We start from the raw sequence: 25,339 nt of genomic DNA on the forward strand, positions 1-25,339 counted from the left end.
TTTACAGAAAATAAGAAAAAGAAATGCAATAGGGATAGGGATAACATAGAGGGAAATGAAGATCACAATTTTGAAAAAAGTCAAGTTTTCAGATGTTTTCACAATAATTGGAGAGAGCCCAGATCACACAACTGGACAGGAAAATTATTCCAGAGCTCAGTAATTTTGAAAGAAGAGACTTCCCTAGTTTTCCAGTATAGATGACGCCTTTCAGAGTAGGAAAGGATAATTTGAATTTTTGAGTAGGTCTGGTAATCTCAGATCTTATTGCATTCCAAAATAGAGGAAGGAAGGAAGGAAAAATGCCATTCAAGATCTTAAATGTAAGGCAACTACATTTGAAATAGACTCTAGAAATAATTGGAAGCCAATGAGGTTTTAGCAAAAGCAGAGAAACATGATCAAATTTACTTTTTGTAAAGATCAGCCTAGCCGCAATATTCTGGATCAACTGAAGTCTTTGAAGACTTTTCTTAGTCAGACTTAAGAAGACTGCATTACAATAATCCAACCTCGAAAGAATGATTGATTGTACAAGAACAGAAAAATATTGTTGATGGAAGCAGGATCTCACTTTCATCAACATATGGAGACTAAGAAAACATTTTTTCAACAGAGAATTAAGATGACACCCAAGAATGACACCCAAGAATTTACTTGAGAATTCAATCGGTAGTGAAGATCCTGAAGGCAGTAGAATAAACAAAGGTAGCTGATCTAATTTTGGGCATAGCCAGAGTAATTTTGTTTTAGACTCATTCGACTTCATTTGTACAGTAAGGGCCCATGACTGAAGTTTTGTTATACATTCTATTATATTAACACCGAGGTTAGTGAGGTTTGAATCTGTTTCAAGGAGAACACGAAAGACTTCTCAGGAAACTACAAAGCCATGGCATAGAGGGAGATATACAAAGATGGATAGGCAAATGGCTGGAAAACCGAAAGCAGAGAGTGGGCATAAATGGGAAGTTCTCCGACTGGGAGAAAGTGACTAGTGGTGTACCCCAGGGCTCGGTACTTGGGCCGATCCTTTTTAATATTTATATCAACGACCTAGAGGAAGGAACATCCAGTGAGATCATCAAGTTTGCAGACGATACAAAACTATGCCGGGAAATCAGATCGCAGGAGGATAGAGAGGAACTCCAGAGCGACTTGTGTCGGTTAGAAACATGTGAAGTTCAATGTGGAGAAATGCAAGGTAATGCATTTAGGCAATAAAAATAAGGAATACGAGTATACAATGTCAGGTGCAACTCTGGGGAAGAGTGAACAAGAAAAGGATCTGGGTGTACTGATAGACAGAACCCTGAAGCCGTCGGCACAATGCGCGGCAGCGGCAAAGAAGGCAAATAGAATGTTGGGCATGATAAAGAAAGGAATCTCGAGTAGATCGGAGAAAGTTATAATGCCGCTTTATAGGGCAATGGTCAGACCACACTTGGAATACTGCGTTCAACATTGGTCTCCCTACCTAAAGAAGGATATAAAACTGCTGGAGAGGGTGCAGAGACGAGCAACAAAACTGGTCAAGGGTATGGAGAGACTGGAATATGAGGATAGACTTATAACACTAGGATTGTTCTCCCTTGAGAAAAGGAGACAGCGTGGGGATATGATCGAGACCTTCAAAATACTGAAAGGAATCGACAAAATAGAGCAGAGAAGATTATTTACACTGTCCAATTTGACACGGACTAGAGGACATGTAATGAAGCTAAGGGGGGACTAATGTCAGGAAGTTCTGCTTCACTCAGAGAGTGGTTGACACCTGGAATGCCCTCCCAGAGGAGATTATTGCGGAATTGACCGTCCTAGGCTTCAAGAGCAAACTAGATGCATATCTCCTTAAGAGAGGCATATAAAGATATGGTGGACTATAAATTACGCCAGGTGTACACCTGGCAGGGCCTCCGCGTGTGCGGATCGCCGGACTTGATGGACCGAAGGTCTGATCCGGAGATGGCAGTTCTTATGTTCTTAACAAAAATGTCATCTGGAAGGCTTCAAGTCTTCTTATGTCCTTCACCAGATACGGTCTCCAAAACTGAACACAATATTCCAAGTAGGGCCTCACCAATGACTTGTACAGGGGCATCAACAACTTCTTTCTTCTACTGATTACGCCTCTCTTTATACAGACCAGCATCCTTCTGGCAGTAGACACCACCTTGTCACACTGTCTTTTTTTTTGCCTTTTGCTCTTCGGACACTATCACCCCAAGGTCCCTCTCCCCATTCAAGCATATCAGCCTCTCACCTCCCAGCATATACGTTTCCTTCAGATTAGTAATACCCAAATGCATTACTCTGCATTACTTTGCATTGAATTTTAGGTGCCAGATATTAGACCATTCCTCTAACTTTTGTAGATCCTTTTTCATGTTTTCCACTCCCTCCTTGGGGTATACTCTGTTACAAATCTTGGTATCATCCGCAAAAAGGCAAACTTTATCTTCTAACCCTTCAGTGATGTCACTCACAAACATATTGAACAGGATTAGCCCCAGCATCGAACCCTGAGGGTCTCCACTACTCACCTTTCCTTCCTCCAAGTGACTTCCATTAACTACCACCCTCTGGCGTCTGTCTGACAGCCAGTTTCTAATCCAGTTCACCACTTTGGGTCCTAACTTCAGCCCTTCAAGTTTGTTCAAGAGCCTCCTATGAGGAACCGTGTCAAAGGCTTTGCTGAAATCTAAATAAATTACATCTAGCATATGTCCTCGATCCAGCTCTCCGGTCACCTAATCAAAAAATTCAATCAGGTTTGTTTGACAAGATTTACCTTTAGTAAAGCCATGATGCCTCAGATCCTGTAACCCATTAGATTCTAGGAAGTTCACTATCCAAGTTTTCCAAGTTTCCAAGTTTATTAAATATTTGATTAATCGCTTATTAACATTCTAAGCGATGTACAAAGTATAAAATATTAAATTACAATAGTTGAAGAGAAACAGACAATGTAAATACGACTGACAAGACAAATTAATGATACAGAAGGAAGGGAGTAGGTAAAGAAATACAATTTTAAAAAATAGTAAAGGAAACATATAAGGGCAAAACAACATTAAGGAGGGGGAAGAAATAAAAAACAGAAAGTTTAAAGCATAGGGCTTAGTAGAAAACCCTAATCTAGTCCTACATTTTAATTATATTAGCTATCAAATGCATCTTTAAAAAGAAAGCATTTTAGTTCGCTCTTAAATCTCTCCAAACCTGATTCTTCTCGTATATAAATTGGAAGTAGATTTCCGTTTGAGGGGCTGTAACAGAAAAAATAGAATGTCACCGTGTATTTATAGATTTAAGAGAAGGAACTGTCAAAAGATGCTGGTCAATAGATCTAAGTGATCTAGAGGGAATATAGGGAATCAATACTCTATAAATAAAAGAAGGTGATTTGTATAGAAGAGATTTAAAAGTTAGTAGATTTAGTTTGTACGTTATTCGGTGAGCAACTGGAAGCCAATGCGCTTCCTTAAGTAACGGAGTCATGTGATCAAATTTTTTTGCGTTCTTTATGAGTTTAATTGAGGCATTTTGTATGATCTGTAGACAACGCATTTCTTTTAGAGCAATTCCTTTGAATAACGCATTACAGTAATCTAATTTTGAAATCACCAGCGAGTGAATTAGTATATTTAGAGATTTTGGGTAAAGGAATTTGGAAACAGAGTGAATTTGCCGTAATCTATAGAATGTGGATCTAACAATACTACTAATATGTTCGTGGAAGGTAAACTTGCTATCGAAAGTAACTCCAAGGATCTTAATGGTACTAGTTGATTGCAAGGTAGAACCTTTAATAGTAATAGGAAACGAAAGCTTGTGATCATCTTTCCAAGGGAGAAACATGACATTAGATTTGTTAACATTGAAGGCTAATCAATTAGTCTCAAGCCATTGGTGAATCAGTTCTAGTTTCTTATTAATAGCTATTATTTCAGAAGAATTATTGGAGTCTAGTTGGTGTATAAGTTGAATATCATCAGCATATGCAAAAACATTAAAGCCAATGGATTGGCAAAGGGTCATTAGTGGAGCTAAAAAAAATGTTAAACAGCAACGGAGAGAGAATAGACCCTTGGGGGATGCCATATGTGACTGAAAATTGTTCTGATATGCTATTATTAAAGGCTATGGTTGATGAACGATTGGTAAAGTAGGATCTAAACCAAGAGAGAACCTGATCAGTGATACCAATGGACTGTAGTCTTTCTAAAAGAAGGCTGTGGTCAATTGTATCGAAAGCTGATGAGAGGTCAAGAGAAATAAGAAGAACAGATTTATGATGATCTAAAAAGTAAAGTATTGAAGTAGACATGCCTATTAGAGAATGTTCAGTAGAATAATGCTGCCTAAAGCCAGTTTGATTTGGGTGCAAAATATTAGTTTTTTTCAATAAATTCAGATAGTTGATTAAAGACCACCTTCTCAGTTAGCTTCGCTAGGAAGGGGAGATTGGCGATTGGTCTATAGTTTGAATTAACCTTGGGGCTAATGTTATGATCTTTAATGATGGGATGAATAATGGATTTCTTCTAGGTTATGGGCATAGAACTGTATTGAAGGCTTTTAGTAATTAGTGCAAGAATGAATGGACCAAAGATAGAGAAATATTGTTTAAGAATGAAAGGTGGAATAGTTCCTGTTTGAGAGCCCTTGATATTAATAGACTTAATAAGGGATTCTATCTCCCCTAGACAGGGAAGGTTGAATTGAGAACATTTTGAAGACAGTGAAAATGAATTGATTTGCTCAGAAGCAGGATTTGGATTTGGTTGTAAAAGGAGATTTTTCCTGATGGAGTTGATTTTGTCTATAAAATAGTTTGCAAGTTCTTGGGCGGTTGGCAGGTTGCTATTTGTATGATCCTGCCGTTTGGTATTAGGATTTATTGCTTTTAGGATGGAATAAAGAGCGGAGGGGTTTCTTGCTTTATCAATTAGTTTTGAAAAGTATTCCATTTTTGCTTGATTAATTTTTGCTTTCTTTCTCTCAGCAACATTTCCATTATTTTTCCAACAACCAAAGTGAGGCTCACCAGCCTGTAGTTTCCTTCTTCATCTCTGTGACCACTTTTGTGAATAGGGACCACATCAATAGCTGGTTTTAAGAAAGGTTTGGACAATTTCCTGGAGGAAAAGTCCGTAGTCTGTTAGTGAGAAAGACATGGGGGGAAGCTTGTCCTAGATCGGTAGCATGGAATATTGCTACTCCTTGGGTTTTGGCCAGGTACTAGTGACCTGGATTGTCCACCATGAGAATGGGCTACTGGGCTTGATGGACCATTAGTCTGACCCATTAAGGCTATTCTTATGTTCTTCAATCCCCAGGAACCACTCCTGTCTCCAGAAATGTGTTGAACAAGTCTTTTTTAGGACCCACCAGAACCTCTCTGAGCTCCCTCAGTATCCTGGGATGGATCCTGTCTGATCCCATCGCTTTGTCCACCTTCAGTTTTTGAAGTTGTTCATAAACACTTTCCTCCGTGAACGGTGCAGAATCTACTCCATTTTCTCATCTAACTTTGCCAGACAATCATGGTCCTTCTCCAGGATTATCTTCTGTGAACACAGAACAGAAGTATTTGTTTAGCAAGTTTGCTTTTTTCTCATTACTCTCCACATATCAGTTCCCAGCATCTTTTAGTGTAGCAATTCCATTTTTCATCTTCCTCCTTTCACTAATATATCTGAAAAAAATTTTCTCTCCCTTTTTTACATTTTCGCCTGCACTTTCACCAGATGTATCCAGGAAACTACAGACCGGTGAGTCTGACCTCGGTACGGGGAAAGATTGTAGAGTCGCTGATAAAGGACTGCATCATTGATCACCTTGATGGACACGGTCTGATGAGGACCAGCCAGCATGGTTTCAGCAAAGACAGATCTTGTTTGATGAACTTGCAGCACTTCTTCAAGGGAGTAAACAGGCAGATAGACAAGGGTGAACTAGTTGACATTGTATATCTGGATTTTCAGAAGGCGTTCGACAAGGTTCCACATGAATGACTACTTCGGAAAAATTGCAAGTCATGGAATCGAGGGTGAAATACTCATGTGTTTTAAAAACTGGCTGGAGCATAGGAAACAGAGAGTGGGGGTAATGGACAATACTCGGACTGGAAAAGCGTCACCAGTGGGGTGCTGCAGGGCTTGGTGCTTGGACCCGTGCTCTTCAACATCTTTATAAATGATCTAGACATTAGTACGACAAGTGAAGTGATTAAATTTGCGGACGATACAAAGTTATTCAGAGTAGTGAAGACACAGGGGGATTGCGAAGATCTGCAACGTGACATAATCAGGCTTGAGGAATGGACATCAACATGGCAAATGAGGTTCAAAGTGGATAAGTGTAAAGTGATGCATATCGGTAACAAAAATCTCATGCACGAATACAGGATGTCCAGGGATGGTACTTGGAGAGACCTCCCAGGAAAGAGACTTGGGAGTTCTGATTGACAAGTCGATAAAGCAGTCTGTGCAATGCATGGCAGCAGCAAAAAGAGCAAACAGAATGCTAGGAATGATAAAGAAGGGGATCACGAACAGATCGGAGAAAGTTATAATGCTGCTGTACCAGGCCATGGTGCACCCCACCTGGAGTACTGCGTCCAGCACTGGTCGCCATACATGATGAAGGACATGGTACTACTCGAAAGGGTCCAAAGAAGAGCGACTAAAATGGTTAAGAGCCTGGAGGAGTTGCCTTACAGTGAGAGACTGGAGAAACTGGGCCTCTTCTCCCTTGAAAAGAGGAGACTGAGAGGGAACACGATCGAAATATTCAAAATGCTGAAGGGAATAGACTTAGAAGATAAAGGCAGATTGTTCACCCTCTCCAATGTAAGGAGAATGAGAGGGCATTCTCTAAAGTTGAAAGGGGATAGATTCCATATAAACGTAAGGAAGTTCTTCTTCATCCAGAGAGTGGTAGAAAACTGCAATACTCTTCTGGAGTCTGTTATATGGGAAAACACCCTCCAGGGATTCAAGACAAAGCTGGACAAGTTCCTGCTAAACTGGAACATACGCAGGTGAGGCTGGACTCATTTAGAGCACTGGTCTTTGACCTGGGGGCCGCTGTGTGAGCAGACTGCTGGGCACAATGGAACATTGGTCTAACCCAGCTGCGGTAATTCTTATGTTCTTATGAAGACTCTAAATATCTCCCCAGATTGCCTCCATATCTATCATCATGGGTTTCTTCACTGGGCTAAGGAGAGTAGAAGGCAATACATTTGGGGAGACTCCCTCCAATTGTTCTTGAGGATTCATTTCAGCTCGATTAGCTCTCTGTGAATCATGTCCCCCACTTGCTAGCTCTTGATGTCAAAATCCCTGTGAAAATGAAACTTCCTTTGGAGTCAGGGGTGAGTCAAGTGGCGCTGACAGAGTAAACATCCCTGTCTCTTCCTGTAGCGTCGTTGGCATCCCAGACATCCTCCCGGGACGTGGGGGAACTCCCAGACCAGCAGGGCTCAGTATCGCTGTCCAAGATCGAGGTTGACCCCCGCTCTTGATCAGCAGAAATACCCGATCCAACTGCCACATTATAGGATGTTATTGCTGTTTGGCACATTAGTAAAGTGGCAGAAGACGAAGGAAGATCTCTTCTCTGTTTTCCTTTATGCTTCGGCATCTTTAGAAAGAGGTAACCAAGAAAAAACAGATAGAACATTTCAGTTATTCTGCTGGCAAAACAGGAGCTTCTTCCTATGTGACTTGCTCCGACGCCATCTTGTTCTCTTCTGTCCCCCAGAAAATATTGTTTTCCATGTCTTATTCTGGTTGCTTCTTTTTCTTAAAGTCAATCAAATAAAACTACATTAAAAAGAGAATAATGATGGGTGCGAATTTCTTTCTCAAGTTTCCCTCTAAATGCTTAATTACATTGTCAAATACCAAATATGTATTCTTTGAACCAGATCAGGTAGAAAGAGTCATATTACAGTAGATGTGGAAGCTAATGTTGGACCATCAGGTCTTTGTTAATTTGCCAAGAATTGACTGGTTTCAATCATTGGTAATTTTTTCCCCCTGTTCCCCCTTTTCTTTTTACTACCGTAGCTCAGACTGCTAAATGCTAAGATGCTGCTCCAATGCTCATAGGAATTCTATGCGCATCGGAGCAGCATCTGAACATTTAGTGCTCCGGGTCAGTAGAAACCTCTATTGCGGCTTAGTAAGGGGTGTGGGGTGGGATGGTGGTTTGTAAGCTAATGGGTTTCTTTTTCTTTTCCTTGCTGTGGACTTTGTAGTTTTCTTCAATGAGTGCTTATTGTATTTTCTATCATTTCTAAAATGAAATAGAAGGAGATATTCCAGTGCAAAAGATGAGATGCTCTAGGCAAGTGGGTTGAGACTCTGCTCGACTTAAGTGTTTCTCAACTTGGTCCTGGAGTACCCCCTTGCCAGTCAGGTTTTCATGATATCTGCACTGAACACCATACATTAAGCATCAACTCACCGGAGCAAATAACCCACTTGTTCGCCAGCTCCCTCTTCGCCTCAACCAGGATCAACAACACCCATCAGCTGATCATCCCTTCATCCAAGGGAGTGAAATGCAGAAGAACATTCAACACTCTTTTCACGTACATCGCTTCAAGAACCTGGAACACCCTTCCAACATCCATAAGAATAAAATTATCTCACCTTTAGGAAAAGACTGACAACATACCTATTCGATAAATTCCTTTCAGTTCAGTGACTCTGCCCTCTCTCAATGACAATGTAACAATCTTCCTCAATGTGATGTAATTACTTCCCCTCTTGCAACAATATAACCTACCTTTACAATGTGTTGTAAGATTTTCCCCTATTGTAACAGCGTAACCTTACTCAATGACATGATGCAACCTTTTCCCTATGAAGCTGCATGGGCCTCTTAGCTTGTAAATTACCTTGAACCTGTACTGGATAAGTGCGATTAAGAATCCTGATTAGATTAGATTAGAATTAAGGTTTTGTGAATAGTTGAAAAAATGGGCATCTTGGCAGGTACAGTTTGGAAAATAATTCATGAAAAGTTGGGCATGTCCATGGTTAGTGCAAGATGGGTTCTAAGAATGCTGACGCTATGTCAGAAGGCCATGAGACTCCAGTGCTGTCAGGAGAACTTGAAGATGCTCCATGAAGACCAAGTGAATATTTGTCATCATTTGGTGACTGGAGATGAGACTTGGGTCTATCACAGAAATCCTGTGTCCAAAATGGAGTTAATGCAATGGAAGCACAAGTCATCCCCCCCCACCCCCAAAAAAGTTCAAGACAGAAAAATCTGCAGACAAAGTCATGGCAACTGTCTTCTGGGATGATGAAGGACTTTTGCTTCTGGAGTTCATGCCACACAAAACAATCATAACTGGAGAGAGTTATACCAACACAATGATCGCTTTGCGGAAGTGAATCAAGAAGAAAAGACAAGGAAAGCTCAAAGCAGGTGTGCTGCTTTTTCACAACAATGCGCCAGTGCACATGTCCTGACAATCATAGGCTGCCATCCAAGAACCATCCACCCTACAGTCTTAACCTGGCTCCCTCGGATTATTTCCTGTTGCGAGTTTTGAAGAAATCTCTTTGTGGACAGTGGATTTCAAGTGTTGAAGCTGTCAAGGAAGCGGTGACATCCTGGGTTGAAGGTCAAACAGAAGAATTCTTTTCAAAGGGCTTAAAGTCATTGCAGGAAAAGTGTATGGAGCTATCAGGGGACTATTTTGAAAAATAAAGCAAACATTTTTTGAAAACTTTTTTCTTTCCTACTGAGGTAGTTAAATTATTGAATATGCCTCATACTTTAACAAACTTAGGGCCCCTTTTACAAAGCTTTGGAAGTGATGGTGCAGCGTTAAATGTACCGCAGCTTTGTAAATGGTCCTTTAGTACTTGCAGAATTGACTTGATCCATCGTAACCTCTGACATAACATCTATCAGTTCATTAAACATGTATTAAAAAGTTCTAACATACGAGTATTAAACCATGAGTTAAAGTAATACACCATAAATCATAGTTACACTGGACTTAAAATTTGCATGAGTGATATTGGAGGATGAAGTGAGTTACTGAGAGTCACAAGTAATATCACAAGGGCATCTTATGAAGGATTTGAACACTGGCTTCCAGCCCACTGCTTTAATGACTTAATATCTTCTCCCTAACTCACCGATACTATCTGATCTACTCTTTACCTTCACAAGAAATGACCTGCGATATTACTTTGTAACCTTTCTTCTATAACTCTTTTGTAATCTGCCTTGAACCGCAAGGTAATGGTGGAATAGAAATCTCTAACGAAGTGTAATATCTGCCCCATTAATTCTTTACGTTCATGTAGTTTTGTAGAAGTGTTTGTATCTACCTCACAACTGAATTCTGCATTTTGTCACAGCTGTAGCTGAGTGGTCAATAATTTAGGCTTCCTTTTACAAAGCCCGATAGTGCAGGATGGCACAGTAAATGTTCTGACTCCTATAGGAATTGAATGGGTATCGGATCATTTGCCTGTGCGGCTTTGTATAAGGGGGTCTTGGTTTCAATTGGCTGAAGGTTGATGTTTTTTAAGGAAAGGTTGTAGAAGAGGTTATGAGTGAAATCAAAGATGCTCCCTGACCTGTGCGTAGTGGTATATACTGGACAGCCTGGAAAAATCACTCGATAGCTCAGATGGAAGACCTTCAATGACAGCAGCCATTAGACCAGATCTTTTGCAGCTGTAGTTTGGGACCCCGGTGTCCATTCCTGTAAATATACTCATAGCAGCTCTATACATTAATAATAAATTGTTGTAAGGTTCATATACGTGGAATCCCAGTGTGAGGTTGGGTAAGAGCTCCGAGCTGTTGTTAATCTCCTCCACTGCAGACACAAAAGCCAGCAAGTTGATATAGCTCAATAGTGCAGGACTTTAAGGACAATAAATGACAGATAATGTAAAACATTAACATCAAAATAAAAGATACAGAAATTAAATGCTTTTTTTTATCCCTCTCTCTCCTTTGCCTATATTTTCTTCTATTCTTCAGCCAGCCAGATAAATGCACACAGCCTTAATCAATGGACCTTAGCACCTCCCTAACTATGCAAAAGCTAGCGGAGATTTATTGAGGGAGTGGTATCAGGGAGAGATGGCATGGTTGGTAATACCAGTTCATGTTCCCTGACCTCACCAATGAAAATAACACCAGGCTGCTGTTGGAACAGCTAGAAAATCATATCCAACGCATGTGGAGATGCAACCCAGACTGCAAGGGAATAAGAAAAGATACATAGGGGTGGGGGAGGAGGAAATGGCAGAGATGAAAAGAGGGGATAAGAAAAGGGGAAAGTTTAACAAAGGAGTTATGATTGAATTCTACAAAATCCTGAGTGGAGTAGAACGGGTACAAGTGGATCCATTTTTCACTCCGTCAAAAATTACAAAGACTAGGGGGACACTCGATGAAATTGCAGGGAAATACTTTTAAAACCAATAGGAGAATAGTTAAGCTCTGGAACACATTGCCAGAGGTTGTGGTATGAGTGGATAGCGTAGCTGTTTTTAAGAAAGGTTTGGACAAATTCCTGGAGGAAAAGCCCCTAGTCTGTTATTAAGACATGGGGAGAAGCTTCTGCTTGCCCTGGATCGGTAGCATGGAATGCTGCTACTCTTTGGGTTTTGGCCAGGTACTAGTGACCTGGATTGTGCACTATGAGGCTTGATGGACCATTAGTCTGACCCAGTAAGGTTAGTCTTATGTTCTTATGAGAAAAGAGAAGAAAGGGGAATGATTGTAGGAAGGAAAAGAAGAGACCTCTTTTGTACCCACACTACCCTCATTCTAACCTCATAGTATATAAGTGGTTTTAGCTTTGAAAACTTTTGCATCCAAAGATCCTTATAACACGTTAGTTACATCTGTAACTCATGCTGTGATCAATCAAAATAAAACCTGCAAGTATATCGCAGATAGATCATCCATGGTTCTACTTACACTATTATGTAGTGGTGACCTTTGTTGGATTGATGGATACTAGGATGTGGATGAAAGGTTTGCGTAGTCATGAGTCCCCCAATCATGAAGTCTCCATCCCTACGGTATCCTCGATGTGGTTGACCTGTTTTGAACATCTCAAGTGTGCACTGACACTCGGCCGTCTTCCATAGGATGTCAGAGAGCATCAACATCAGAACTAGCTGAGCTTCCATCTTTAACGTTAAGAAACAGTTTCTGTGGAAATGCTCATCCTTCCTCCTCTAAATGTTAACCTTGGACACGGCAGGAGATGCTTTATGGTTTCTCGTGGTCCTATCCTACCCGACTGAGCATTTGAATGAGAAATAGAAAATGCACGGAAGTAGACTTCTGCATTTGCCCCAAAGGAGAATGAAGAAAGACAGTGAAATTATGATGCTGATGGTGAGGTGACCGATCTATTTCTAGCTGAGCTCCAACACCTCTGGGGGTACCAGGTGGTCTCTGCTGTGCCTTACTGCTCAGAGGTCAAGCCTTAAGGAATATCTGCTCCTGACAACTGCAATTACTATGAAAATATAGGTTGTTTCCTTTAAATATAATCTTATGGATTATGGGACTTAATTAACTAGAGCCAAATTAATATGATTGGAATGCTAGCTCAGAATACAGTGTAATAACATGATGATAAAGAAAAAGATGAAACAGCCCATTCACCCTGCACCGTTCTTGAGTGGATGCATCTCAGATTCCGGTCAGATCTGTTATTTTGGGTGGGCCTTCTCAAATTACCACCACAGCAAAACACTCTTTATCCTGCATCTTGTTTCCTTTCCTTGTGCCCCTGGATCTGGCTTTTTGCTGCCACCCTTTCCTGCCCACGACCCAGAAATCCTCCCTCCTGGTGTGCCTCAGCTCTTGGGCGGCAGCAGCTACATGCTTCCGCTACTTACATTGGCCCCTCAGGCTGCTGCATCCTGCCATACAGAAAACAGGAAATGACATTAGCAAAGGCAGGGCACAGCAGAGGGAAGTCAGCAGGGCCAGTGGAGGCAGCGAATGCGCATTGTTGCAAGGGCGATGAGGTACACCAGGAAGGGGGAGGTCGAGAGAGAGGGGGAGTTGCTAGGTTGTAGACTGACAAGTAAGGTAAATGCTGGATATAAGAGGGGAGAAAGATGATTTATCTTGGATGGGCCTAAGACAATAATGGGTGTGGCCACCCACCTGTAGTTACTCCACAAGAAGAGATGTGGAAGTTGATTAAGAAAGATGAAGAGGGTGAGGGAGAAAGGAAAATGAGAGAACCCAGGTACCCAGTAGAGGCAGTGGTGGAGATGAAAAGCAGCCTGACCCTTGTTCTATTCTCCCCCCTCAACCAACCCCACAGGGCTGGTTGAAGAAAACAGGTATCACTTCTATGGTTCCAATTCCCAGTCTCCCCCTCCCCCCTTGCAGGAGTCACAGGGAAGAGCTCATGATGGGAAACAAAAACCCATTTCAATGTGAGGCTTGGGAACAACAGCAGCAGGCAGGCTCCAGGAAATCCGTTCCTGGTTTTCCCTCTCACCTCGGCTTTGTCTTCCTGCTTTCTGTGGAAGTTGCTGTGCAGGGTCACAGCCCAGTGGGGTGATGTTCAAGATTTCCACAATGAATATGCATGAGATCTATTTGTATACAATGGAAGCAGGATGCGCAAATCAAGCTCATGCATATATTCATTAAGGAAATCTTGAAAGCCCGACTGGGTTGTGGTCCTTGAGGGCTGTGTTTGCCCACTCCTGCTGTGGATTCTTGGAAAGGGGAAGGGTTGAGCGTGGGCAACTCCAGGTCTGGCTTTCAGGACATCCACAATGAATATTTATATAATAGTTTTGCATGCAATGAAGGCAGTCATATGCAAATTTATCTCATGAATATTCACTGTGGTTAGCCCCAAAATCTGACCTGGGGACCACAGGACTGGTCGCAGCTACTTTCTTTGGCTTTTAGAAATGAACTTATAATTTTGATATAATTCTTGTTCTATTTAGGTACCGTAATTTAATTGTGTGATTTGTTTTGGATGTATAGTACACAAATTGTTTTTTAGGATTTGGCGACAATATTTGAGGCTCCTTTTACTAAGCTGCGTTAGGGCATTAACGTGTGGAATAGGGCGCGCTACAATGACGTGCGTGCTAGACGCTAATGCCAGCATTGCGCTGGCGTTAGTTCTAGCCGCATAGCGTGGGGTTAGTGCACGCTAATCTGCTGTGTGCGCTAAAAACGCTAGCACCCCTTAGTAAAAGGAGCCCTTGATCTTGGGAACAGGGTTTGATTTCCACTGTAGCTCCTTGTGACCTTGGGCAAGTCACTTAACCTTCCATTGCTCCAGTTATAACCCCCCAATCCCCCCCCCCAATAGATTGTGAGCCCTTTAGGGACAAAGTACCTGCATATAATGTGTGCAGTGCTGTGTACATCTTGTAACACTTTAGAAATGATTAGTAGTAGGGTTATCATATTTCCTTTTTGAAATGACAGAGGGCACCTGGCCCCACCCCATTGTGCTCAGAACTGCCCACCCCCATGAACCTCGTGTCTCCTTCCTCGAGCTCGGGGCTGCGTCTGGAGGGTCTCCACGCATGCGCCGATGTCGACATTCATTGCTAGCAAAATACCTGCGAGTAGAACGTAGATAGACCCTCGGGAAATATAGAATAAGTAATTACAAACTAAAACTGAACTCCCAAGAAGCCACATTTTGCACACAACCAGACCAACAGTAGTGTGTCCTATTCATTTCATTTATTTCAGTGATATACCATGTTAGCTAACTAGCAGAATAAAATGGTTTACATATTAGATACAATATCAGAGAATAAAGGAAAGGAACTGCAATAATCGGACATGAAAGAAACATTTATCCAAGATCAAGTTATATAGGAAACGTTAAGAAGGAGGGTCCAAGAAACTTTATGGGAAAGTAACTTTAGATAGAGGGATCAAGGTAGGGTTACCATATTTGTTACTATTGGTGGAATTCTGTGCAACTAACTGCACAGCACAGAATTCCCCATCTGCACAGAATTGTGCAGAAACCTTCTGTTCTGCCCCATCCCCTCCATCTTCCCTGCATGAGTCTGGCCTTCCCTCCTTCCAACCGACCAACTCCCCCCCCCCTTACCAGTGAGATCAGACATACCTGTGGACCTTCCAAAGAAGCAGCAGCAGCCAGCCAGCAGAGGCAGCACTGTGAATGCTTGTGGCCGGCCCTGCCACGGCCTTCCCTCTGCCGAGTCATCTACAGGAAGTGATGTGGCAGAGGAAAGGCCATGGTGGGCTGGCCACAAGCTGCCAGTTTACAGTGCTGCCTCTGTAAGCCAGCTGCTGCTGTGGGAGGCCTACAGGTATGTCTGATTTCAAGGGAGGGTGTCAGTCGAAGAGAAGCCAGACCACAATTTTTTTGGGGGGAAGGGAACATAGATACTAGGCTCGTGATGTGGGGAAGAGGAGGGGATATAGATCATAGATCTAGGATTGCAAGTAGAGTGGGGGGGGGGGATAGGAGGGTACATGGATGTTATACCCACAAATAGAGGGGAAAAGGAATGAGAAAGAAACCCAGGCTAGAAAGGGGGAAAAAGAAGAGAGGACGAGACTGTAGAGAGAGGAAGAGAGATGCCAGACGATAGATAGAAGGGAAGGGATTCAGGTTGCAAGCAAGAGAGATGACATGAGTGCTGGACCTCCTGAGCCGAAGACTGGCCTACCCACCGCCGATTCTTCCTTCTCCCCAGTCTGCCAGTTTGCCTCTCTCCCTCCCTGCCAAGCCGAAGCCTGGCCTACCTGCCGCAGATTCTTTCTCTCCCCTTATGGTCTGCCGCCGCTCGCCACCCACTGCTGCAGCAAATCCAAGAAGGAAAGAACCAGGCGCATGTAGCATGCAGGGACCTTCTCTCCGACATTAGAATTGACACTGGGGAGAGGCTTGCGGGATGGCAGCATGCATTCACTGCACACGCCTGGCCGTTCCCTTCCAGCAGTTACGGCGGCAAAAGGTGCCGGTGGGCAGGGAGCAGCAGTGGCTGTGGGCAGTGGTCAGCCCATGTACCCCCTGACCCCCTGACCTACAGGACAGGCAATTTATGGGGAGGCCATGGCTCCTTTGGCCCCCCCGTTCCGACACCCATGATTCATTCACTTTTGTTCAAAATCTGACCTGTTTCACTCTACTAGTAGTTTGCAAATGCTATTCCAGTCACTGGTCACTGGAGGGCGCCATTGCTTCAGGAATCAGTATATTTAACTGCAGAGATGCTCAGTGCTGCCCTCCTGTGGCATATGCCTAGCATACAGGCTGAAACCATTTAATGCCTCTTCCCCAACTATGGAAAGCAAAGCAGTTTATCTCAATAACAAACCAATGGAGAAAAATTTAAAAAGGCAAATAAAAAGGGATTCACTCATTCACTTCTGTTCAAAATCTGCTGTTTCGCTCTGCCTCTGCTCTACTGGTCGTTTGCAGGTGTTATTCCAGTCACTGGTCACTGGAGGGCGCCATTGCTTCAGGAATCAGTACTGCAGAGATGCTCAGTGCTGCCATCCTGTGGCAAATGTCTAGCATAAAGGCTGAACCATTTATCCCCTACCTGAGCAGAGTTTCAATATCACTCCCACCAACATGGAAAAAAAACCCAGGTGGTTAATGGAAACAGAGTGGGAAATGTAAATCAATCAAAACTGGACACATTTAAGGAAAGGGGAACTGAAACCAAAGGATAAGAAATTGGAAAGTTGCAACCCAGGACAGTGGATTACCGGAGCAAATACAGGAGTGAGAAAATGGAAAAACAGAAATGTAACTGCTAGGAATAGTTACCCTATTCATAGACGGCTGCAAGGTGCTGAGGGTAGTAATTTTCAATGTAAAGATATGCAATGAAATAACATGTCACATCTGCTGGGAACTTTGGCATCATTGGACTGGAAAAGCACTGGGGGACCCACAACCCTAAGAGAATTCTCAAGAATGAAGAGGTTATGATCACCTGGGTCATCCCCATTCAGACCAGTAAAAAGCTGGATGCAAAGAAACTGTACACAGTGGTTAAAGAGAAAACCCCCAAATGGGCATTAATAAGCACAGTGTTTGCCCTTAGTGATAACTCTATAAGCTGCAGGAAAAGAAAGAAGATCCTCAAGTACCAAGAGATATGGTCAGAGTAGTTGCCAGATTTTACTCTAGTAAAATCTGGACCCCTAGACCCACCCCCCAGGTCCACCCATCCCCACCCTGTTACGCCCCAGTCCCGCTCCCATGGCCCGTCCAAAGCCAGGGATATGCAGTCACCTAAAATGCAATTTACCATTTTCTAGACAGGCCATTGACAGTGTGTAGTCTTCTGCAAAAGAGCACACAAGCAACGATATTGGACTGCGTATCCTATGCAAAAGTGACCCATTTGGAGACATTGCTTCTGAGAGAAATTGACTTATCTGTCTGTCCTGTAACCAGAATATTAAAAAAAATTCCCTTTAATAATTACAATGGCTTTATTAGAAATGCACCATCTATTCAATTGCATCTTTATACCATATTATGGTAATACAAAATTTTCTATCCAAATGGTAGAAAATTGTATGCATTATTAAATAGCACAGAAAAGATACTCTTTTTTACAAGCATTACTGTAGTTGAAAGTAGTACAATAGGTTTTTTAAAATTTACATTTAAAAAGAAAGTGTTCTTCAATGAAAATCTAGAGTTTCAATCTTGATTCTTTTGTTTGTAATGCCTTCCCTGCCACATCAATTCTCTCTGTAAGCATCTTAGCTTCATCAGCACTTCTGTTTGCATGCACATTACTCAGTACAAAGTGGGTCATGAAAAGCTTCAAGCCTTCATGGAGCATACCTAATTGTGAATTGCCAGATACCCTTCCAAAAATCTGAATTAGATCTTCTGGGTCTGTTTCCATTAATAGCTTATATAGAACTTGTTGCAGGAAGTGCACTCTGCTCTTAACTAGCTCACTAAACTCTATCACCTGATAATGGCTTTGTCTTCAATAAAGAAGTTATCAGATGGACTAAGTGGGCTTCTCCTTGAGGAAGGATGACTCTTTGGCTTTGAAGGAGCTCCTCGGTGAGGCCCAGAACAAAGCCAGTAATGTGGACAGCAAATTTCAAGATCATTCCAGGGTGCGGTTTATGCTTGAGACAATGCTTGCCCTGAGGCATAGCTCATTGCCTTCTCCAGGTAGGTCTTGTCTGCCACAACTCCTTTCCATGTGTTGGGCATTACATTGCCAAAGTCCTCCCTTCACACGTTGACCCCGATGAAGGTGGCATTCTTCCTTGTCCCTTTCACTTGCTCTAAATACTTGTTGGTCTCATCTCTGATGAAGTAATGGAAGGTGAACTCCCAGAAAATGGTTTGACTTGGTTCTACCCTGCTCATAGGCATACTGAAATAATGATAATTGTACAAATATTTCCAATAAAATATTGTTTATTAGAATTCAACATACATCTTGTTTCATAAGGCATTATTTATACAATGGAGGAACATTACAAGTCAGTAGTGGCGTACCAAGGGGGGCGGTCCGCCCTGGGTGCAGCCTTAGGGGGGGTGCACAGCCGGCCATGTCCGGAAAATTCGTGGGCTGCAACGGTGATGGCACTCAGCGGCATTGGCACCCTCCCCCTGGCGATGGCACTCAGCGGCATCAGCACCCCTCCTCCGCGATGGCACTCAGCGGCATTGGTGCTCTCCCCACGACAGCACTCAAGTTTGGCCTCCTTCTCCCAGCATCAGCAGAACTTCAGATCAGCAACAGATGCTCAGTCAAAAGCTTCCCCTGACTCAGCTTCCTGTTTTTGCCCAGGCAGTTCAGTCAGAGGGAAACTTTTGACTAAGCACCTGTTGCCGATCTGAAGTTCTGCTGATGCCGGGAAAAGGAGGCCGAACTTGAGTGCTGTCACGGGGGGAGCGCCAATGCTGCTGAGTGCCGTCACGGAGGGGAGGGTCTTGCTGATCTTGTTGCCAAAATCGGAAAAGTGAGGAAGGGAGAAATATGGGCCTGTGGTGGATGGAGAGATTGAGAGAAAGGGACAGATGATGGAAGTGGGGAGAGAGAAGAGGGCAGATGATGGAAGCGTGGGATGAACACAGAGGATTTAGAATCAGAAAATAATATTAAGTATTTAACTAAGGCCAGTACTGGGCAGACTTGCATGGTCTGTGTCTGTATATGGCCGTTTGGTGGAGGATGGGCTGGGGAGGGCTTCAATGGCTGGGAGGGTGTAGATGGGCTGGAGTAAGTCTTAACAGAGATTTCAGCAGTTGGAACATTTCCAACAAGCACAGTACCGGGTAAAGCTTTGGATTCTTGCCCAGAAATAGCTAAGAAGAAAAAATTAAAAAATTTAAATTGAATCAGGTTGGGCAGACTGGATGGACCATTCAGGTCTTTATCTGCCGTCATCTACTATGTTACTATGTTAGATGATGGAGTGAGGGGAAAGAGAGAGAAGGGGCAGATGATGGAAGTGGGGAGAAGGGGCAGATGATGGAAGTGGGGAGAGAGAAGAGGGCAGATGATGGAAGTGGAAAGAAGGGGGAGAGAGAAGAGGGCAGATGATGGAAGTGGGGGGAAAAAGAGAGAAGGGGCAGATGATGGAAGTGGAGAGAAGGGGAGAGAAAAGAGGGCAGATGATGGAAGGGGGAAAAGAGAGAGAAGGGGCAGATGATGGAAGTGGGGAGAAGGTGCAGATAATGGAAGTAGGGAGAGAGAAGAGGGAAGATGATGGAAGGAGGGGGGAAGAGAGAGAACGGGCAGATGATGGAAATGGAGAGAAGGGGGAGAGAGAAGAGGGCAGATGATGGAAGTGGGGGGAAAAAGAGAGAAGGGGCAGATGATGGAAGGATGGGGAAAAGAGAGAGAAGGGGCAGATGATGGAAGGATGGGGAAAAGAGAGAGAAGGGGCAGATGATGGAAGTGGAGAGAAGGGGGAAAGAAAAGGGGGCAGATGATGGAAGTGGGGGGGGGAAGAGAGAGAAGGGGCAGATGATGGAAGTGGAGAGAAGGGGCGAGAGAAGAGGGCAGATGAAGGAAGTGGGGGAAAGAGAGAGAAGGGGCAGATGATGGAAGTGGGGAGAAAGGCAGATGATGGAAGTGGGGAGACAGAAGTGGTGGCGGCAGCAAAAAGGGCAAACAGAATGCTAGGAATGATTAAGAAGGGGATCACGAACAGATCGGAGAAGGTTATCATGCCGCGGCAAGGTATTGATAGTATGCAGTCTGGGCCTATATAAGCTAGCAAGCTAACAAGCGAAGGGCAAGATAAGTAACATCATTTTAGAAAAATCAATAATTTGATGATAGCATTGTGCTCAGCAATAATGTTTAGTAATATGACTTTGGAATTAGAAAAAGTCTAGCACTATGACTTAGCAGTTAGCACTTTTCGACATTTAACTAGTTGTCGTCTTCCCGCCATAGATTAATTGTTGGTTCCAAATAAAGAAAAGTGAAAAAGCTTTTTAGAAATTTTAAAATTTTAAAATTAATTCCTTATTTAAAAACTTTTCATATATGAAGTTTGATTTTGCAAAGTTTAAAAAAACATTTTGATAAAGGAAATAAATTATTTAATACACAACGTAAGGGTAGTTAGGATAATGAAGGATTGGTCAATGAAAGAGAACCATAACTACTAAAATTAGGGGTGAAAGCTTATATGATTCCCCTTTTGTGGTATTCTGAGACTTTCTCCTTCATTTAGGGCCCTTTTTACAAAGCCGTGCTAGCAGCTGCTGCACGGTAACTGCCCCGAAGCCGAGAGAGATTTAACCACTTCAGGGCTGTTGCCGCACGGCTTTGTATAACAGGCGCTTAGTGATAGACATCTCAACTAATTTGCCTTGAGTGGATCATATGCGAATGCAGCAAATTATTTTTCTTATTTACCTTTTTCCTACTAGCCATACCTCTCCCTATGCACCCTAGCATCCTTCTAGCTTTTGCCATCACTTTTTCAACCTGTTTGGCCACCTTAAAACCATCACGTACGATCACACCCAAGTCCCGCTCTTCTGTCGTGCACATAAGCTCTTCACTCCCTAATCTGTACCAGTCCCTCGGGTTCTTGCAGCCCAAATGCATGACCTTGCATTTCTTAACATTAAATTTTAGCTGCCAAATTTCAGACCATTCTTCAATGCTTCGCCAGGTCTTTCTTCATGTTATTCACACCATCTGGCGTGTCTACTCTATTGCAGATTTTCGTATCATCCGCAAAGAGGCATAGTAACCATTATCTCTTTCTCTCTAAGTTTTATGGTGAATTGTACTTGCTGTGGACTGCCTTAGGCAGTTAATAATAATTCCTAATAAATAAACTTGGTTGGCAGACTGTGTCTCCTTCACGTATTCTCAGGCTGAGCTGACTCTTCAAGGCCGTGTGTCATCTAACAATGTGTTGGCTATGGCTGCCTCAGCTACTCACTTCTACTCTGCTTCGATTGAAGAAATCTATAAAGCAGCCCCCCAGCGCTCAGTACATACATTTATATCCCATTAATGTTTGGAACAGAATTCCAGAAGAGCCAGTCGATTTGAGTGAGCAGTTCTGCAAAATCTATTCACTTCCTTGGAGACATCTTTCCCTCCAGTCCTCTTTCATTACACCAGGCTCATATTTATTCAGTATTTAAACTCTCCTGAAGATCCTGGCAGCTAGGGAGTCCAATTTGTGAGAATATAAAGCCTGCTTATGCTTAGAGAAAGCAAAGATACTTACCTGTAGCAGGTGTTCTCTGAGCACAGCAGGTATCAATAATAATAAAACCCTAAGCGCGCATGCGCATTCCTACCTCTGTGATCCCTGCCTCTGTGATATGTAGCTCCATGGCCCCGCATGCGCAGTAGAAGGAGCCTGTGGCATTTTGTGTGCGGCAGTTTTATGCGCATGCAGAGGCACGGAGTTTGAAGTGGCACACACCACAGCGGCAATTCCCTAGAGCAAGGGTGTCCAACCTGCGGCCCCGTGAAGTATTTTGTGCAGCCCCGGTTGAGGGCGATGCAGCGTTTTCCTCTGCTGCCCCCGGGTGTTTACCGTCTTGCCGGCTCCCTCCTCGGTCTTGCTGCAGCGTTTGCGCGGCCCCAGAAACATTTTTTTCGGCCAATGCGGCCCAGGGAAGCTGCCGAGCAGGGAGGAATCGCCGACTAGGGAAGATCAACGCAGTGGCAGCAGTCCTGACCCGCCAACCCCCCATTCCTTACCCAAAGCAGCAGTGGCAGCGCTGTAAACAGGCTGTACGCAGCAAGCCCTTCAGGGCCTTTCCTATGCCACATCACTTTGGATGTGGTAAAAGAAAGGCCCTGTCAGGGATGGCCGCAAACAGTCTGTTGACAGCGCTGCCACTGCTGCTTTGGGTTGGTGAGTCAGGATTGCTGCCGCTGCTACTGATATTTGGGTGGGGAAGGAAAAAGATGCCTGATTAGGAGTTGGGGCCTGGGTTCGTGAGAAGAGAGACATGGGATAGCCACTGGAAAGTGGAAGCCATAGCTGGATTGAGGAAAGGGCAAGGGATCCCTTAGCTGGCACAGCTGGAAGGTGGCTTCAGTGAGGGTCTGGGCAGGGAGAGAGAGAGAGAAAGAAAGACAGACAGCGGGAGAGAGAGAAATAGAAAGAAAGAAAGATAGACAGGGCAGGGAGAGAGAGAGAGAGAAAGAAAGAAAAAAGATAGATGGGGCAGGGAGAGAGAAAAAGAAAGAAAGACAGACAGATAGACAAACATCTGTTCTAGCACCCGTTAATGTAATGGATTTAAACATCAGGCGGCAATCCAGCACCAAGGGTGAGCGAACGGGGTTCAGAAGGGAGACAGGATGCGTTTGCCTGTTGTGTAGCTGGGCAGGTGTGTGCGGGCAGCTGGCCACAGCTAGATTGAGGAAAGGGCAAGGGATCTCTTAGCTGGCACAGCTGGAAAGCGGCTTCAGTGAGGGTCTGGGCACTGAGAGAGACAGACAGAAAGAAAGACAGCGGGAGAGAGAAAAAAAGAAAGAAAGAAAAATAGACAGGGCAGGGAAAGAGAAAGAAAGAAAATAAGATAGACGGGGCAGGGAGAGAGAGAAAAAGAAGGAAAGGAAAAAAGATAGACGGGGCACTAGTACAGTAAATTCTCACAACCTGCTCGCCTCCCCTAGTTGTCTTCTTATCTTTTTTACTGTACTGATGATCCCATGCATTGACGTCAGGCAGGAATGCACTTGCATATGCATGATGGGGGAAATACCTCAGAAATTTAAAGTGACAGTACACTTGGCAGTGTCAGCATCAGGCTCCATGGATGACATCACCCATATGTGAGAATATATGCATGCTGTCCGTGGACAACAACTGCTACAGGTAAGTATCTTTGTTTTATCACCACACGTAGTACCTTTTATTTTAAGACTTTCAAAGCTGAGGTAAAAACGTAGCTTTTTACACAAGCTTACAATGCCTAAACTAGTTTTATGACAAATACCCTGTGTCACCATGCTTCTACTCCCTAAATCCCCACTTAATTTCCATGATCTTACCCAATTTTCTCCTTCATTTTCCCTTAGTGCGATTAATATTATTTTATAGGTTTGATAGAACCTCTCTCATAACTTATTATTTGAAGTTCCTTTCTCTCACTTTTTTTAGATATCATTTTAAGGTCATTTCCAGACTTCCTTGTTTTCCAGGCATTTTTTTCAATTTGTTTCACACATTCATGCTAATAAAATCTATAAAGTTCTTTAGAATGTTTTATTGTATGATAATAGATATGAAGACCCTTTCTTATCTAGATTGCTGAGAAATGAATAGAACCTTTTGTTAAATATAATAGATTTAGAATAAGGTTGTTTTGAGTGCTTGTAGACTTGCCACCATGTGCTTTGGGGGCAGCCATTTTGAAAATGTAGACATGAGCAACACTTAGGGCTCCTTTTAATAAGGTGCGCTAGCAGTTTTAGTGCACACTTCGTGCACGCTACAATACCGCATATGCTAAATGCTAACACCTCCATAGAGCTTGCGTTAGTATTTTTCATTTAGCGCATGGTTAGCATGCGCAAAACGCTAGCGCACCTTAGTAAAAAGAGCCCCTAGAAGGAAAATGGTGATTTCATGACTTGTCAAAGTCCCTTATGAGAGACTCCTTAGGAAAATAGAGTATTGGAATGCATGGCGGTGCCCTGTTGTTAATTGCAAACTAGCTAAAGACAGGAAACAGAGAATAGAACTGAATGTCCCAGGGAACTGTGTTGAATAATAGGGAAATGTTGAGATGATACATCATTTGTACAAATACTAATCATTCTAGTTTTTTGTTAGATATTTCCTGCTGTTCTTCTCAGGTTTCAGCAGAATAATGTAGCACTTGGGCATAAAGATACAGCCCAGCAATCCAGCACTAGAGGCCAGAATAGTAAATATCTCCACTGCCACCATGTACTTGCCCTTGGTGCTCAAATATGTTGGGATGAAGGAGATCCAGACGCTGCAGAACACCAGCATGCTGAAGGTGATGTACTTGGCCTCATTGAAACTGTCAGGTAGATTTCTTGCTAGAAAAGCTACGATGAAGCTGACACCAGCCAGAAATCCCAGGTAACCCAGAACACAGTAAAATGCAACTATTGACCCTTCATTACATTCAATTAATATTAATCCAATTTCTGATCTCATATTAAAATACGGGAATGGGGGAGCAGTGGACAACCAGACAACACACAAGAGGGTTTGTATAAGGAAGCAGAAAACAATTATAGAGTTAGAGATCCTGGAACCCATCCATTTCCGGAGCTTGCTTCCAGGTTTGGTGGCTTGGAAGGCTATGACCACAGTGATAGTTTTTGCTAGTATGGATGAGAGAGAAATGGAAAAAATGATCGCAAAAACAGTCTGTCGGAGAAGACAAGTCACTTTTTCAGGACGTCCAATGAATACCAAGGTGCAGAGGAAGGAGAGCATGAGGGACATAAGGAGAATATAGCTGAGGTTCCGGTTGTTGGCTCTGACTATGGGAGTGTCTCGGTAATAAATAAAGATCCTCAGAATGACAGCAGTGATTAAAAAGAAGACAATGCTGATAAGAGTCAAAGCTATGCCCAAAGGCTCTTCATAGGATAGGAAGGTTATAATTTTGGGGATGCAGGTGTCTCTGTCGGAATTGGACCATTGGTCCTCTGGGCATGTTGTACAGCTATCCATATCTGAGAATGAAAAATATTGTCTCATTATCTCATAAATAACATCAGTTACAGGATTGCAAATGAACACTTTTCCCTCATATTAAAGGATATTTCAAAATCAATTTTTAGCAGACAGTAACAAACATTAAACA

General features: G+C 43.0%; 2 protein-coding genes across 2 annotated transcripts in view; both read right to left on the reverse strand.

Annotated features, from left to right (window-relative positions):
• LOC117368627 (vomeronasal type-2 receptor 26-like) overlaps nucleotides 1-12,200 on the reverse strand; it is a 34,901-nt gene extending 22,701 nt beyond the window's left edge. The window contains exons 1-2 of the mRNA XM_033962355.1: nucleotides 11,986-12,200; nucleotides 10,626-10,917 (exon numbers count right to left, since the gene is read on the reverse strand). Coding sequence (XP_033818246.1) covers nucleotides 10,626-10,917; nucleotides 11,986-12,200 — 507 coding nt within the window. The remainder of the gene's footprint in view (nucleotides 1-10,625; nucleotides 10,918-11,985) is intronic.
• A 12,112-nt stretch (nucleotides 12,201-24,312) lies between these two features.
• Nucleotides 24,313-25,339, reverse strand: part of LOC117368628 (vomeronasal type-2 receptor 26-like) — a 30,763-nt gene continuing 29,736 nt past the window's right edge. The window contains exon 5 of the mRNA XM_033962357.1: nucleotides 24,313-25,208. Within this exon, the coding sequence (XP_033818248.1) occupies nucleotides 24,313-25,208 (896 nt within the window). The remainder of the gene's footprint in view (nucleotides 25,209-25,339) is intronic.

Source organism: Geotrypetes seraphini, chromosome 10 (assembly GCF_902459505.1).
Source record: "Geotrypetes seraphini chromosome 10, aGeoSer1.1, whole genome shotgun sequence".
Taxonomy (NCBI): domain Eukaryota; kingdom Metazoa; phylum Chordata; class Amphibia; order Gymnophiona; family Dermophiidae; genus Geotrypetes; species Geotrypetes seraphini.